This window comes from Artemia franciscana, unplaced genomic scaffold, assembly GCF_032884065.1.
Source record: "Artemia franciscana unplaced genomic scaffold, ASM3288406v1 Scaffold_7219, whole genome shotgun sequence".
In the NCBI taxonomy this organism is placed as follows: domain Eukaryota; kingdom Metazoa; phylum Arthropoda; class Branchiopoda; order Anostraca; family Artemiidae; genus Artemia; species Artemia franciscana.
Window position 1 is genome coordinate 1 of NW_027067344.1, and position 14,003 is coordinate 14,003.

The 14,003-nt window shown below is 35.2% G+C and overlaps 1 protein-coding gene across 1 annotated transcript; it reads right to left on the minus strand.

Annotated features, from left to right (window-relative positions):
* Nucleotides 1–17: 17 nt before the first annotated feature.
* Nucleotides 18–13,802, minus strand: LOC136043561 (lysosomal cobalamin transporter ABCD4-like). The gene is made up of 3 exons (XM_065728475.1): nt 13,628–13,802; nt 6,611–6,738; nt 18–163 (listed from the first exon to the last, which is right to left on the minus strand). The coding sequence occupies exons 1-3, from the start codon at nt 13,755–13,757 to the stop codon at nt 20–22; spliced, it is 402 nt and encodes a 133-aa protein (XP_065584547.1). The 5' UTR covers nt 13,758–13,802; the 3' UTR covers nt 18–19.
* Nucleotides 13,803–14,003: the final 201 nt, after the last annotated feature.

Sequence of the window (14,003 nt, forward strand, 5' to 3'; positions counted from 1 at the left end):
AGAACAAAGAACGTGAATATTACGGGTTATCTAGCTCCTTATTGAGAACATTGAGCTTATAGTACTGAATATCCAAAAAATACTTCGCATGAATTTGTTGTGTTAAAAGCCTTCTCCATGACAAGGCCAAAATATCCTTCACAAATGACTTTGTACTTTTAACCTGAAAAAAAAGAGTTGGAACAATTTTCAGACACCGGAATATCTATATAAGGGACTAAACGGGTCTATTTCTTAATCGATCTGTTCCAGCGTAAAGCAGACTTTAGTACATGATTATGTTCTTGCTGCAAACCGTTCAAGATTTCTTTTTCTAGACTTTTGCTGTTGTTGGTAATTGGTTATTTTGTAATCGGTAATTGGTTAGTCGGTAATTGGTAGTTGGCAATTGGTTATTTTAGTACATGATTATGGAAGTGAGAGCACCAGTTCTTGCTGCAAACCGTTCATGCTTTCTTTTTTTAGACTTTTGCTGTTGTTGGTAATTGGCTATTTTGTAATTGGTAATTGGTAGTTTATAATTGGTTATTTTAGTACATGATTGTGGAAGCGAGAGTACCAGTTCTTACTGCAAACCGTTAAAGATTTCTTTTTCTAGACTTTAGCTGTTGTTGGTAATTGGTAATTGGTCATTTTAGTACATGATTACGGAAGTGAGAGTACCAGTTCTTGCTGCAAACCGTTCAAGATTTCTTTTTCTAGATTTTTTGCTGTTGTTGGTAATTGGTTATTACCATCATTTTGGGTTGAGCCCCGTCTTGATAGGTGCAACACGGATTTTGCACCTTCGCAAGTTTAAACACAAATTGAAAGAACACCAATTAAGTTGTTGAAACACAAATCTTGTCAATTTTTGATGAAAATCTCTCAGTGTACTTGAGGTATTGAAAGCGTTCGCTCTATTCTAGTTCATTTGTAAAAGGCATCGCTGCGAAACATGGTATGCAATATAACTGAATCCCAGTACAACGGAGCCGCCATTTAACTGAATCCCCATTTAACTCAACCCCATGTGATTGAACCCTCAACCAACAAAACTCCCGTGCATTCCAGCCCCATTTAACAGAAACATCGTTCAACCTAACCCCGTTTTATCCAACCCCCTTGCAACTCAACCCCTTTAAGGGAGCTCTCGTTCAAATAAATAAAAATAAAACACGTCCGGTTATCCAGCACTGTCTCGGAATTCTCAAGCGTTTGTTTCCTAATTACTTTATAGTGTTAACATAAAAATAAATAGAATCTATCATTAAAAAATGAGTTTTGTATTTAAATGAAATATTTCACTTAGTAATTTTTTCTTCAAAACTCTTTTTTCACTTGAAAAGGGAAATGGGAAGGGGACTGTTCAAGAGGGGATTTTGAACGCCAGTTCAAGACTTTTCGATCATGGAGATCGCAGTGGTAGACTTTTTATGGTTTCAAGCCTTTGAATGCTCCAGATATGACACTAAAATCGCATTTTGGTGTCGTAAGGCATTTTGTGATGGTGTTATCACAACTAAATTATAAAAACGCATAAATGCGAATATTAGCTTTAAAATGATCCTATATAGCTCTCTGCCATATTCTAATACCCTATTAGTAGTATTAGTTAATAAAACCGAAAAATGAGACATATCAGCGTTGCCAGCTCTTTTTAAAACTCCCCGTGAAACTGTAAACAATATATGGTATGGTACTTTTTTAGAATTGTCGTTAGGCAGGCTTCGCAGTTAGTTATTCAATAAAAGCTGCACCTGTCAAGCTGCACTTGATTGCATGGATCAACAAAACCAAATCTTCGTTTTATATATGGTGTAAAAAAAAAACATGTTTTGTACACTAGGTTATGATGTCAACAGTATTTCATATTTTGGACGAAAGGCTTTCGTTTCTACAGCATATAGCTATCCTTGAATCCCTAAAGCTGTGGAACAAGCAACTGGAAAATTGAATAATGTAAAGAGAGGATAGGGTTCTAAGAATCATATGACACCTGATATGTCACCCTCACTCTGAATCAGTATTAAACATTTACGGGAGAATAATCAAACCATTCATGTTATAAAACCAATTTTTGCGATTTCTATGCAAGCATTTCTATATACGAGATAACGATTTTTCATAATTATATTAAATTATTTTTAGGAATAGGTCAATATCAAAAAAGGTTATATAATTAGGTCTAGACCAAATTAGAATATAGCATTTGGACTAAAATTGATCAACTCAAAACAAGCAAGGTGCCACAATCATAGTTTCAAAGAAAAAAAACCCTTGCAAATATGAGCGTCATAAAATGTGCCTGTATACAACAAGATCTATTTATTCCTTCCAATATGAACTCCCTTGGCATTCACCTGACAATTCACGCTAGCATTTCGCTTCTGGTGATGGATCAAATTTGAGATTTTTCTTACAGATGAAAAACTAAACAAGCTCACCCAGGCAAACTTACTAGTCCGAAAGGTCAGCAAGCCCTGGCTGAAAACAGTAAAAAATTAAATCAGTGCATACCAAAATAAGTCGATTTAGGATGGCAAAAACTGAACAAGGGTTGAATATTATCGAGCTTCTCTCGAAGGCTTAAGCCCCAGACTAACCAAACGCATCTACTTTTTAATCCACAGTCCCAGTCCATTTTAATCTAAAATGTAAGCGCTATAACAAGAACCACCGTTGAAAGGTCAGCAAGCCCTCTGGCGAGCACTGGTATCTCATCCCATCAAGATAGTCTTGTACCACCTCTTTGAAATCGACCAAATTCAGATCTGAACCAGGGTGTGCAAGATAGAATCTAGGACAAGGCACATCGAAGGTTTTATTTACATCTGCTTCTCAAAGTTAACCAGAAATGCATAGTTAGGTCAGCAAAACGTAAAACCTATTTCATTTTATATGGTATTGTATCTGAAGAAATGGTTTTTATTATTTGGCTTTTAAGAACTTAAAGAGTAATAACCTGTTACATGAGAAATTCTGCGAGACATTTAAGCCAAGGGCCTCAGCTACTGTCTTCGTGTGAACGCTTTAGAATTTATTTTCTCGAGTTAGTCTGAATGGTATCTTGATATAGAAAATACTCGTATTCTAAAACAGTGCGAAATACAGTTTCAATTCTTTGGTCTGCTTTCGAAGGTAATTATAGGAAAAAATGACATCTTGCCTGTGTAAAAATACAAATTTCTTGCAAAAAAGTTAAAGATAGCCAGAAGCACCTCTATTAAAGTTCCAGAAACAAGTTTTAAGGTTCGGCAGTACTTAGGACTATTAATACACTTTTCATACCAAACAAGAAAATCACCCGATTTCTTAAAGTTTTGTAATCTATGTATCTATACTAACGACTTCAATCCATGAAAAAATCTCTAAAATTCGCTTTGATGCTCTGATCCGTATATACCTACTTGAATGTCTTATCTAACTAGACAAATTCGCATTTATTTACCATTTAGCCAAGTTTTTGAGCCTAAAACGAGAGGGGAGAGGGCAGAGTTCCCTCTGGTCTGTTGAATAAATGTATTTCTTCTTGCATTTGGTTGTTTATTTATTGTTAAGTGGAAATAAGCCTAATAATAGAATATTAGCCTACATACGGCATAATTATATAAATATTTACGTGGCTGCTACATATTTTAAAAGTTCCATTAAGTTTCACCAAACTGCAAGCCCTATGTACAAATTTAAACTGTTTCATGAAACTTTGTATTTCGTATCCAACATTTTTCTTTCTATTTTTTCATTGTTTAGTACAGGAAGAGTCAACTACTTTGTACTATTAGAAATTGAAAGTCGATTCACCCAATTATTCAAACAAACGAGTTAGCCATAGCTATATCAGATAAGAAGCAAACCAAATGACAACTTTCTAGGGAAGGCAACAAACTCATTAGAAAACACAAAACTAGGATTCAACTATTGAATAACATCTCCCCCCCCCCTGTCACATTGGTGTTTTTCTAGTTCAGTCTTTCAAATTTTCTTATTATTTATTCAGCGGGGAGGAAGAATAATTTTTGCTTCTTCAAATCTGTTTTCTTTTTTGATTGGTTTAAAGACTGTATTACAGTCTAGAAGGTAACTTTTTATTAAATTAGATATCTACTACAAAGTAACGGCCCCAAAATCACTTCTATCGCCACAGTTTTGTTACTGGTTAGTATTATGAACATTTTCTTTTATATTTTCTACTTAAGAATTAGAATGCCATATTCTAATTTGAATTTTTAAGCTGTATAGGATAATCTGAGCGTTGCCTTTGATTGTAAGCAACACAATTACTGTATAATTTTATCCAATTTAAAATCAAGGTCAATTATGGTGTTTGGCCTAAGCTCATGATTCGTCACCAAATCTCTAGATAACAAACTCCATAATATACCACTTCAGCCACCAAATCTCCTGGGTGCGAAATAGAGCATGATAAACACGAGTGCTTCCATGCCAAGGTTGGAGCCTATTAGCTCCGATCCGCGCTTTCATCCCTGGTCAAGGCTAGAGGAGACCCTACATTGCACCTCATTGCTATTCAGTTTTGCCTCCTCCTGGTGGTTGCCTAACTTCATCACCAGAATGACGAACATGATGGGGCGCCTGAAGCATGGGGAGTTACTTGTCAAAAAAAAAACTACAGAGAAACAAGACGTGACACATTATCACTGGCGACTTAAAGACATGGATCAGTAAAATAATACCTAAAGAGTAACCGGACGGCATAGCATCAGAAATAAGTTAAACGGGAGGATATTACTACATCTTGTTAAATATAATAGCTGATTTTTGGTTAACACTTAACTCGAGCACAACAGGCACCATCTTGTGATCTGTAGATTCAGCGGAGGGGCTTTTAAAGGCGAGATTGACCACATCCTCGAAGGAGACGACAGAGGAGCTCACGCCTGGATATGAGAATCTACAAAGTTGTATATACAGGCTCAGGAAATGGCTCCAACCACTTTCTGCTCATATGTAAATTTAGCCTAAGGCTAAGCACTCACAAAAAAAGATACAAGCTGACCGCTGCAACGAATAAAAACGACAGAGTCGACGGATCAAAGCTGAGTCAAACTTCCACTTAGTAGCCAATTCGGGTTCCTTACTGATTACACTGATATTGCATACCAATGATCTAAGCTGAAAGTCCTGACAATGGAGGTTGCTCAACACCTGCCTGGACACACGAAGAAAAAAAATGTTCTGGATCTCAAACACTGCGATGCAGCTAGTGGAAAACATGCAACCAAGAGCATAAAATAAGGAATTCAATGGTACTACTTTTATTTTTAGCATGTTTCTTTAGATGCGGCCGAACACAACAGATCTACCAAATGAGGTTGATTTGCATGGAAGTTAAGTTAAACAAGGGTTAGTTGAGTGAAGTTGAGCTGAATGATGGTTGAATTTAATCGGGTTGAGAGAGTGGAGTTGAATCTGGGTTAAGGTGAACAGAGTTGAGTTGAATCGGTTTTGAGGTGAATGGGGATGGGTGATTTGAACGAGGTTGAATTGTACACACACCAGTACCCTCCCTTCAATATTAACTTAAAGTTTTAACTTAATAAACTAAGCCGTTCTGATATTTTGCAGTTACTCCTTTTTGGTAGGTAATAAGCACATACATGGTAGTGTCTTTTGATTTAATTAAGATACACCCTTGGAATATATGAAACTTTCAAATGAATACCCATAGTTGTTATTAAGACTTTAGTAGTAGCTAAAGGAAAACTTTAGTATTCCCGAGACAGTAGTAGCAGTAGTGTTATCAACATATTACCCTTTTATCAGTTGAACATCCCCCTTATCATGCCCTGGTAGTTTCAACTCAATTCTCAAAAACAAATATGCCCTTTTGTCAACTGGGATGGACATTGTGTCTTTTGAGTAAGCTCAACATCTTCCCAGACATTCCCTGAAAGATTCAAATGAAGACTCTTAGCCCTTACTGAACTATTGCACAAGCCCTCATTTCCATTATAAAACATATGTTTAACAACAGCAAATTTCCATTATTAACAGCCATTGCCCTGGGGCCTGTGTGGTTAATTCCATCCGGAGGCATTTTCATGAAGCCTTTTTACTATTTTGAATATACTGAGAATCTCAAATTTTGGTCCAATGTCTTTGGTACAGGGTGTTGGGTAGCCAAAAAGCCGCTTAAAAAGTGCTTAAAGCCTGTACTTTTAGACTGAGCACTAGCAACTTTTAATTTCTAATAAAATTATTCCCCTCTGTGTGAACTGGCTTCAGTAAAAAAATAAATAACAAACAATATATCACATTCAAGGCTTATCACTTTATACTAAAAGCAACACGGGAGTGTTGGCTCTGATGAGCAATGTGTAAAGGATGGTACCCTTGCACTCATTGATCACGTAACTCCCAGGGGCATCATTCCGTTTACATTTCGAAATTTAGATTAAAATGGCCATCATGAACTTTGATCCTTTGATTTGTTATACTCCTTTAATTATGTGGTATCCATGTAGCTATTTATTTTTTTTTAGCTTGATTAAATAAAAAGCAAAGTCATCAATAAAACGATTGATTGGCGCATCATTATCCGTCCAGACAATAACCTTCCAGCTTTATCTCAAATTAAACAAACAAATAAAAAGCAAACAGAACTTACAAAAGATATGGACAATATAATTCCTAGGCTAATAGCTGTTTGTACTTGAAAGGCTTCTAAGTCTTTGTCTCCTAATACTTTGTAGAATCTACTTGGCACTAGTCCAACAAAATATATAACAACTTGCTCTGAAAAAAGAAGTAATCAATCAGAAGTAAGCTACAGTGAAGATAGCAGTCAAGTATGACTCTGACATGGGGGTGCTATGAAAAAAAGGAGGAAGATTTACTATATGTTTTCCGGAGAAACTGAATAAGCATTGTTTTGGGTCCCCAACTGACTCACTGTATCTAAAACAGTAGGCTGTACGAAAGTGTAGTTCAACGAGAGAGAGAGAGAAAGGCTGAAATGGGTAGAAGACGTTTTGCAGATGAAGCATGAAATATTTTCCAAGATTGTCTTTTTTGGCAACTGTCAAGAGCTAAGCAAAAAGCAGGTCGTCCCCAATTGGGTTGGGAGAATTTCGTAAAGAAAGATTTACGAGAAACAAGATCCTTCTGGGAGGCTGTAAAGAGGTGGGCTTTGAATAAACTGGGATGGAGGAGGAGCGTGTGTAGCTTTATTAGCCATTGGAGGATTGGTGCTGCAATGAGTCGGTCAGTAGTAGTACTAATAATTTATTTGTAACTTACTTTTAAACAAAACAATTAGAGTAAAATACACTAAAAAAAGAAAAAAAAACAAATACCAACACACGTATGTAACTTAAACCTTTATCTCAGACAAAAATTATTCGTCTGACATTTAAACTATATGGTAGTCTCCTTCGGCCTTTTTTCGCTTTTTAATTTTAATATGCCCAAGCATTTGTTGAGTTCCCTTGCTACAGGTTGAATGATGTTATTTACTTTATATTGCAGTTTAACCAATAAAACCCTAATCCTGGTTGTCATTTATCCAGCAATAAGAATAAAAAAATTTTGTGCTTAAATATAGATTTTAGACTTTGTTTACATGAGCTGTTGTTCTTGTTTCCTTTTCTCAATTAAAACCTAAAACAAACAGAAATCAAAATGAATAATCAAGTCATACTTAATATGAAAACAAATTCAAAGAAATATGAGTAATAAGGGATCTCAAATCCCTTAAAGGAGGAAACAGTTTTAGGACACTCTTCATGCCTCTAATGACAGAATCTGGGTTGAAGCGGTAGCTAGCAACCTAGTAAGAGACGATCACGTCTCATGGTAAAAAACAAAATAGCTAATAACTCCTTGAAATAAAGTTGAATCAAAAAACAAAGTGCACTATTAGAACCACCTTGTCCAAAACTCCTAGCCTATAAGGGACTTACAGTCTCTTGGCTTGAACAACAAAGAAAGTATGTCAGTTTGAAAAACAAGAAAAGTGGCTTGAATTGCAATATTCTGCACCAACAGCATCTTTTTTCTGTTTTTACGGCACTTGGTATTAACCAAGCAACATATAGCAATCACAAATTCCGTCAGTCTGTCTGTCTGTCAGTCTGTCCTGGTTTTGCTACTTTAGGCACTTCCAGGTAAGCTAGGACAATGAAATTTCGCAGGCTTATCAGGAACCAGACCAGATTAAATTAGAAATAGTCTTTTTCCCAATTTGACCATCTAGGAGGGGGGGGGCTGTTAATTCAAAAATAGAAAAAATGAAGTATTTTTAACTTACAAACAGGCAATGGGATCTTAATAAAATTTGATGTTTGGAAGTATATCGTGTCTCTGAGCTCTTATTTTATATCCCGACTGGATCTGGTGACACTGGGGGGAATTGAGGGGGAATCTAAAATCTTGGGAAAAGCTTAGTGTAGAGGGATCAAGGTGAAACTTGGTGGGAAAAATAAGCACAAGTCCTAGATACGTGATTGATATAACCGGAACGGATCCGCTCTCTTTGGGGGAGATGGGGGGGGGATAATTCTGAAAAACTAGAAAAATGAGGTATTTTTAACTTACAAAGGACTAATCGGATTTTAATGAAATATGATGTTTAGAAGTATATCGTGTCTCAGAGCTCTTATTTTAAATCCCGACCGGATCTGGTGACAATGAGGGGAGTGGGGGGGACCTAAAATCTTGGAAAACGCTTTGAGTGGAGGGATCAGGATGAAACTTGGTGGTAAAAATAATCATAAGTCCTAGATGCGTGATTAACATAACCGGAACGGATCCGCTCTCTTCGGGGGAGTTGGGGGGAGGAGGGTTAATTCTAAAAAATTTAAAAAAAATGATGTATTTTTAACTTACACAGGAGTGATCAGATCATAATGAGATTTGATATATAGAAGGATATTGTGTCTCTGAGCTCTTATTTCAAATCCTGACCGGAACTGGTGACATTGGGGGGAGTTGGGGGACCTAAAGTCTTGGAAAACGCTTAGAGTGGAGGGATTGGGATGAAACTTAATGTGAAAAATAATTATAAGTCCTAGATACTGATTGACATAACGGGACAGACTGGCTCTCTTTGGAGGAGTCGGAGGGGGGTGGGAGGTTTAATTCTGAAAAATTAGAAAAATGAGGTATTTTTAACTTACAAAGCTCTTATTTTAAATACAAAGCTCTTATTTTAAATCCCAACCAGATCTGTTGAAGGGGAAGTTGGGGGTAGAACCTAAAATCTTGGAAAACGCTTAGAGTGGAGGGATTGCAATGAAACTTGGTGGGAAAAATAAAAACAAGTCCTAGATACGGGATTGAGATAACCAGAAAGGATCTGCTCTCTTGGGGGGAGATGGGGGGCTTATCCTAAAAAATAGAAAAAATGAGGTATTTTTAACTTATGAAAGAGTGGTCATATCTTAATGAAATTTCATATTTAGAAGGACCTTGAAACACAGATCTCTTATGTTAAATTCCGACCAGATCTGGTGACATTGAAGGGAGTTGGAGAGGGAAACCAGAATTCTTGGAAAACGTGAAAATTGAGGTATCTTACAAATAGGTGATTTGATCTTAATGAAACTTGATATATAGAAGAATCTTATGTCTCAGATGCTCCATTTTCAATTAGAATCGGATTCGGGGACCTAGAGGGTTGAAGGGGGGAAACAGAAATCTTGGAAACTGGAAATCTTGGAAAATGCAGAAATCTTGGAGTGGAGACATCAGAATAAAATTTGATGGGAAGAATAAGCACAAGTTATAGATATAAGATTGACATAATTGGTATGGATCTGTTCTCTTTGGGGGAGCTGGGGGTTGTTAATTTGGAAAAATTAGAAAAATTGAGGTATTTTTAACTTAAGAATGGGTTACCAGATCTTAATGAAATTTGATATTTAGAAGGAACTCATGTCTCAGAGTTCTTATTTCAAATCCTGGCCAGATCTGTTGACATTGAGGGGAGTTGGAAGGGGAACGGAAATCTTGGAAAACACTTATAAATGTTGTAGATACATGATTGGCGTAACCCGACTGGATCTGCTCTCTTTGGGGGAGTTAGGAGCTGGGGTTCAGTGCTTTGGCAAGTTTGGTGCTTCTGGACATGCTAGGATGATGAAAATTGGTAGGCATGTCAGGAAGCTGCACAAGTTGACTTGATAAAGTCGTTTTTCCTGATTCGACCATCTGGGTGACTGAAGGGAGAGGAAAAATTAGAAAATTGAGGTATTTTTAACTTACTAGTGGGTGATTGGATCTTATATGAATTTTGACATTTAGAAGAACCTCATGACTCAGAGCTCTTATTTTAAATCCTGGCACTGAGCCTCTGATTTTCCTTTCAAAGCAATCTATTAATTCTTAGAATTTTGCTAGAGCTCATACGATATGAGCTCTTGGCTCTTCTGGCCTTGTCACAAGTGCCATATGAGCTCTTAGCTCTTGTTTTTTTCTCCTCGGCTAGCTCAGACCTGAAAAATCGTAGAGAGCCCTTTGATGGCTCATTTGAAAGGAAAATGAAACTTTTCAAAACTTTTCATAATTAGTAAAAATAATTTCAAAAGCAAAATAATTTTTTACAAAAAAATGTATACATAATGGATAAATACAGTTCTTTATAAAAAGGAACTATGTCTAGTCTAGTTAATCAGAAATGGGGATAATAGAGATGGCTTAAACATACTAAAGAAAAAATTATAGCACATATTGGACTTAGTTAGCTGCCTGATCCTCTGAACTTCACCTCCTACTATTCCAAATAAGAAAAAGCCATAGGCTTTTTCCTGTTTGTAATTGTTGATGGTAAAGAACGAATTATAATAAAGAATGAACAAAAGCTCATAGTAAGTGAAATATTGATTAAAAGTAGTAGCCTTGGCTTTAGCGCCAGTGTTATCAAACAGTTTGTGGTAATGAACTGTAGTAAGGAGTGACCTGGCTCAATAGTAACCAAAACTCTAAAAAATGGAATTTTGATATCAATAAATACATCAAAAGAATTGCATGTTAATGCTGATTTTAAATATATAAGTTTAGTCAAGTTTGGTTCTACCTATCAAAAGTTACAAGCATGAGAAAATTTGTCTTATTTTAGAAAATAGGGGGAAACACTCCCTAAAAGTCATAGAATCTTTAACAAAAGTCACACCATCAGATTCAGCATATCAGAGAACCCTACTGTAGAAGTTTCAAGCTCCTATCTACAAAAATGTGGAATTTTGTATTTTTTGCCAGAAGGCAGATCACAGACGTGTGTTTATTTGTTTTGTTTTTTTTCCCAGGGGTGATTGTATCAACCCAGTTGTCCTAGAATGTTGCAAGAGGGCTCATTCTAACGGAAAAGCAAAGTTCCAGTGCCCTTTTTAAGTGACCAAAATTGGTCACCCATTAAGGGCTCAAAATGGAACTTTAGGTAAAAGCAATTATTATGTTTATTATTTTGACTAACCTTGATAGAATGTTATATTGAAAACAAACTTGAATGAATTTTAAAAAGCGTCTGCAGCCCCTTGAAAAAAGTATCACAGCAAATTAGAAAGGGAACCATTGCTGAAAACCCTAAACAGGAAACTTAAAGTCCCCACCTTGAAAGATAGAGAAATTTTGCATGGGCAGCACTGATCTCTTTTTTTTTTCTTTTTTTTGCTGCTAGCAGGGCACTGAAACATCATAACTAAGAGAGTTGTTTAAGGGTTCATTTAAAAGCTAATTTTATATCTAATTATTTTTAAACTTAACATCATAGTTTAAATTAGTAATGAGTTAACTTTAGGGCCCCCATTAAGGGCTCAAAATGGAACTTGAACTAAAAGCAATTATTATGTTTATGAAGAGCCCCAAAGAAGACATCAAGAGATGTAATCATTTTCTTCATAGCTGAATTTCATGAAAAAGTTTAAATTTATCTAATTTAAGCTAATTATTTGCATGTTACAGTAAATTGATAGAGGGGGGGGGGGGGGTAATATGAAGTGATATACTTTTCAGAATGATACAAGTAAGAATTTTAGAATTTTTAATGTAAACATTTTATTCAGAATAATGGTTCTCAAGAAGGAGACATACTAAAACAAAAAGTAATACATTTTCAGTTTGCTATTTTTACTGCTTTGGTTGCATTTATTATAATTCATCCCATGTTTTGATATATACCTCATATGAAGGGCATCAAACCAAAATAATTAACACAATAGAATTATTACTTTATAATATGCAGCATGTTTATATCAATCAGATCATCATGTTTCCTTCTATTATTATTCACATTTTTAACTTATTTAAAATAGTGTTTTTTTTCATATTCAACCAAATCACTCAGGCTAAACTGGATATGTCTCATATACACAGCATAACTGGTCTTACAATGGATCAGTCAACAAAATGGTAAAATTCTACTTTTGCTACTTTTTTGCTATCTTGGAAAGGGGTTAGGTTAGGGAAATGAAACTTCCAATAATAAATCCAGAACCAAAAATATACTTTGGCAAGGTATTGCCAAGCTTCTATGTTAAGACTCTTCTGATTTCTAAGTCTTAGAAATTTGTCTACTTGACAGGTCTATAGGCTACCTATTGGAATTTGAAAAAAAACAGCATTTTACCTTAATTTTCAGTATTCAGTTTATTTTGGTTTTAGTTTGACATGTAATTATTGTTATTTGAGTAGAATTATAGGCATAAGTCACATCAATGCTTTTTTTCTAAATTTAGGAAACGTATTTGCAAATTTTTTAAGCATCATAAATTGGGATTGAGCATAGTTGTGAAGCTGAAAAAAGTTTTTGTTATACTTCACTTAAGCAGAAACTTTATTTAGTAAGGTTTTAGTGTCATATGACAAAGATTTTTAAAAGTTTTCAAAGGTCACTGTCCTCTAGAAACAGAAGGAGTGGAGGTAGGTAGACCCACTTCAAAATATCTCCCTTAGACATACTTTAATCTGCTGACCCATCCCTGAAAGTTTCATTTTTGTAACCTATAAAACAGATCTTCTGCTCAAACAAAGTACAAAAAAACTGTTTTCAGCATCACAACTTTGCTTAATCCTGATTAATGAGGTTTCAAAGATCTGCAAATATATTTCTTTGATTTAGACAATACCCATTGATGCAGCCTAAATTCTTTACATATAACATGAATTCTATTTTCAGAACTAAAACCAAAGAAATGATAACTGAAAATTAAGGTAAAATGTTTTGTCAAAATTTCAATAGGTTTGGACCTGTCCAATTAGGAAATTTCTAAGACCTAGAAATCAGAAGAGGATTTACACAGAAATTTGGCAGTATCTTCCCAGAGTATGTTTTTGACCCTGTATTAATTACTGAAAGTTATATTTTCCTAGCATAACCCCTTTCCAAGATAGCAAAAAGTAGCAAAACTAGAGTTTTACTAGGAAAATTTCAAATACTAGATACCAGAGAAGGGTGAACATTAAAGCTAGACAATAACTTCTCAGAGTAAGTTTTGACTCAGGATTTATTAGCCTACTGAAAGTTTCATTTTCCTAACCTAACCCCTTTACATGATGGCAAAAAGTAGCTAAACAAGAATTTTACCCAATATATAAAGAATAGAATCATCAAGATTTTTTTGCTTGATGAATTATTTTAAAAAAAAGTATTAGCTTAGCTTATATAATTACCCTCATCTTTAGTACTTACCAAGCAAGTTAAGAAAGAGAAGAGTTGAAAATAAAGCAACTGTTGGTGATAAAAGTCTTGGAAATATTATCTTCTGAATTCTATAAAATCTTCTAATAAATCTGATGTCAAATCCATTTTCACCAACCATGTCAGCAAGTAATTAATTCAAAGTCAAGACAGAATCTGAAAGAGTTGCCGAATATTATGAGACACAAATATCTTTGAACCTTATCAACTGGAAAAATTTGCCGGAATTTTTCCAGCAAGACTTTGTCCATAGGAATACAGCAAGGGCTATATGAGACCTTCGTTTTGAATGAAAAAGTAATAGTCTGATACGCTTTGAGTGTGTTATTTAGGTAAATTTTGGCAAAATTAATTAATTTTTTAAAGT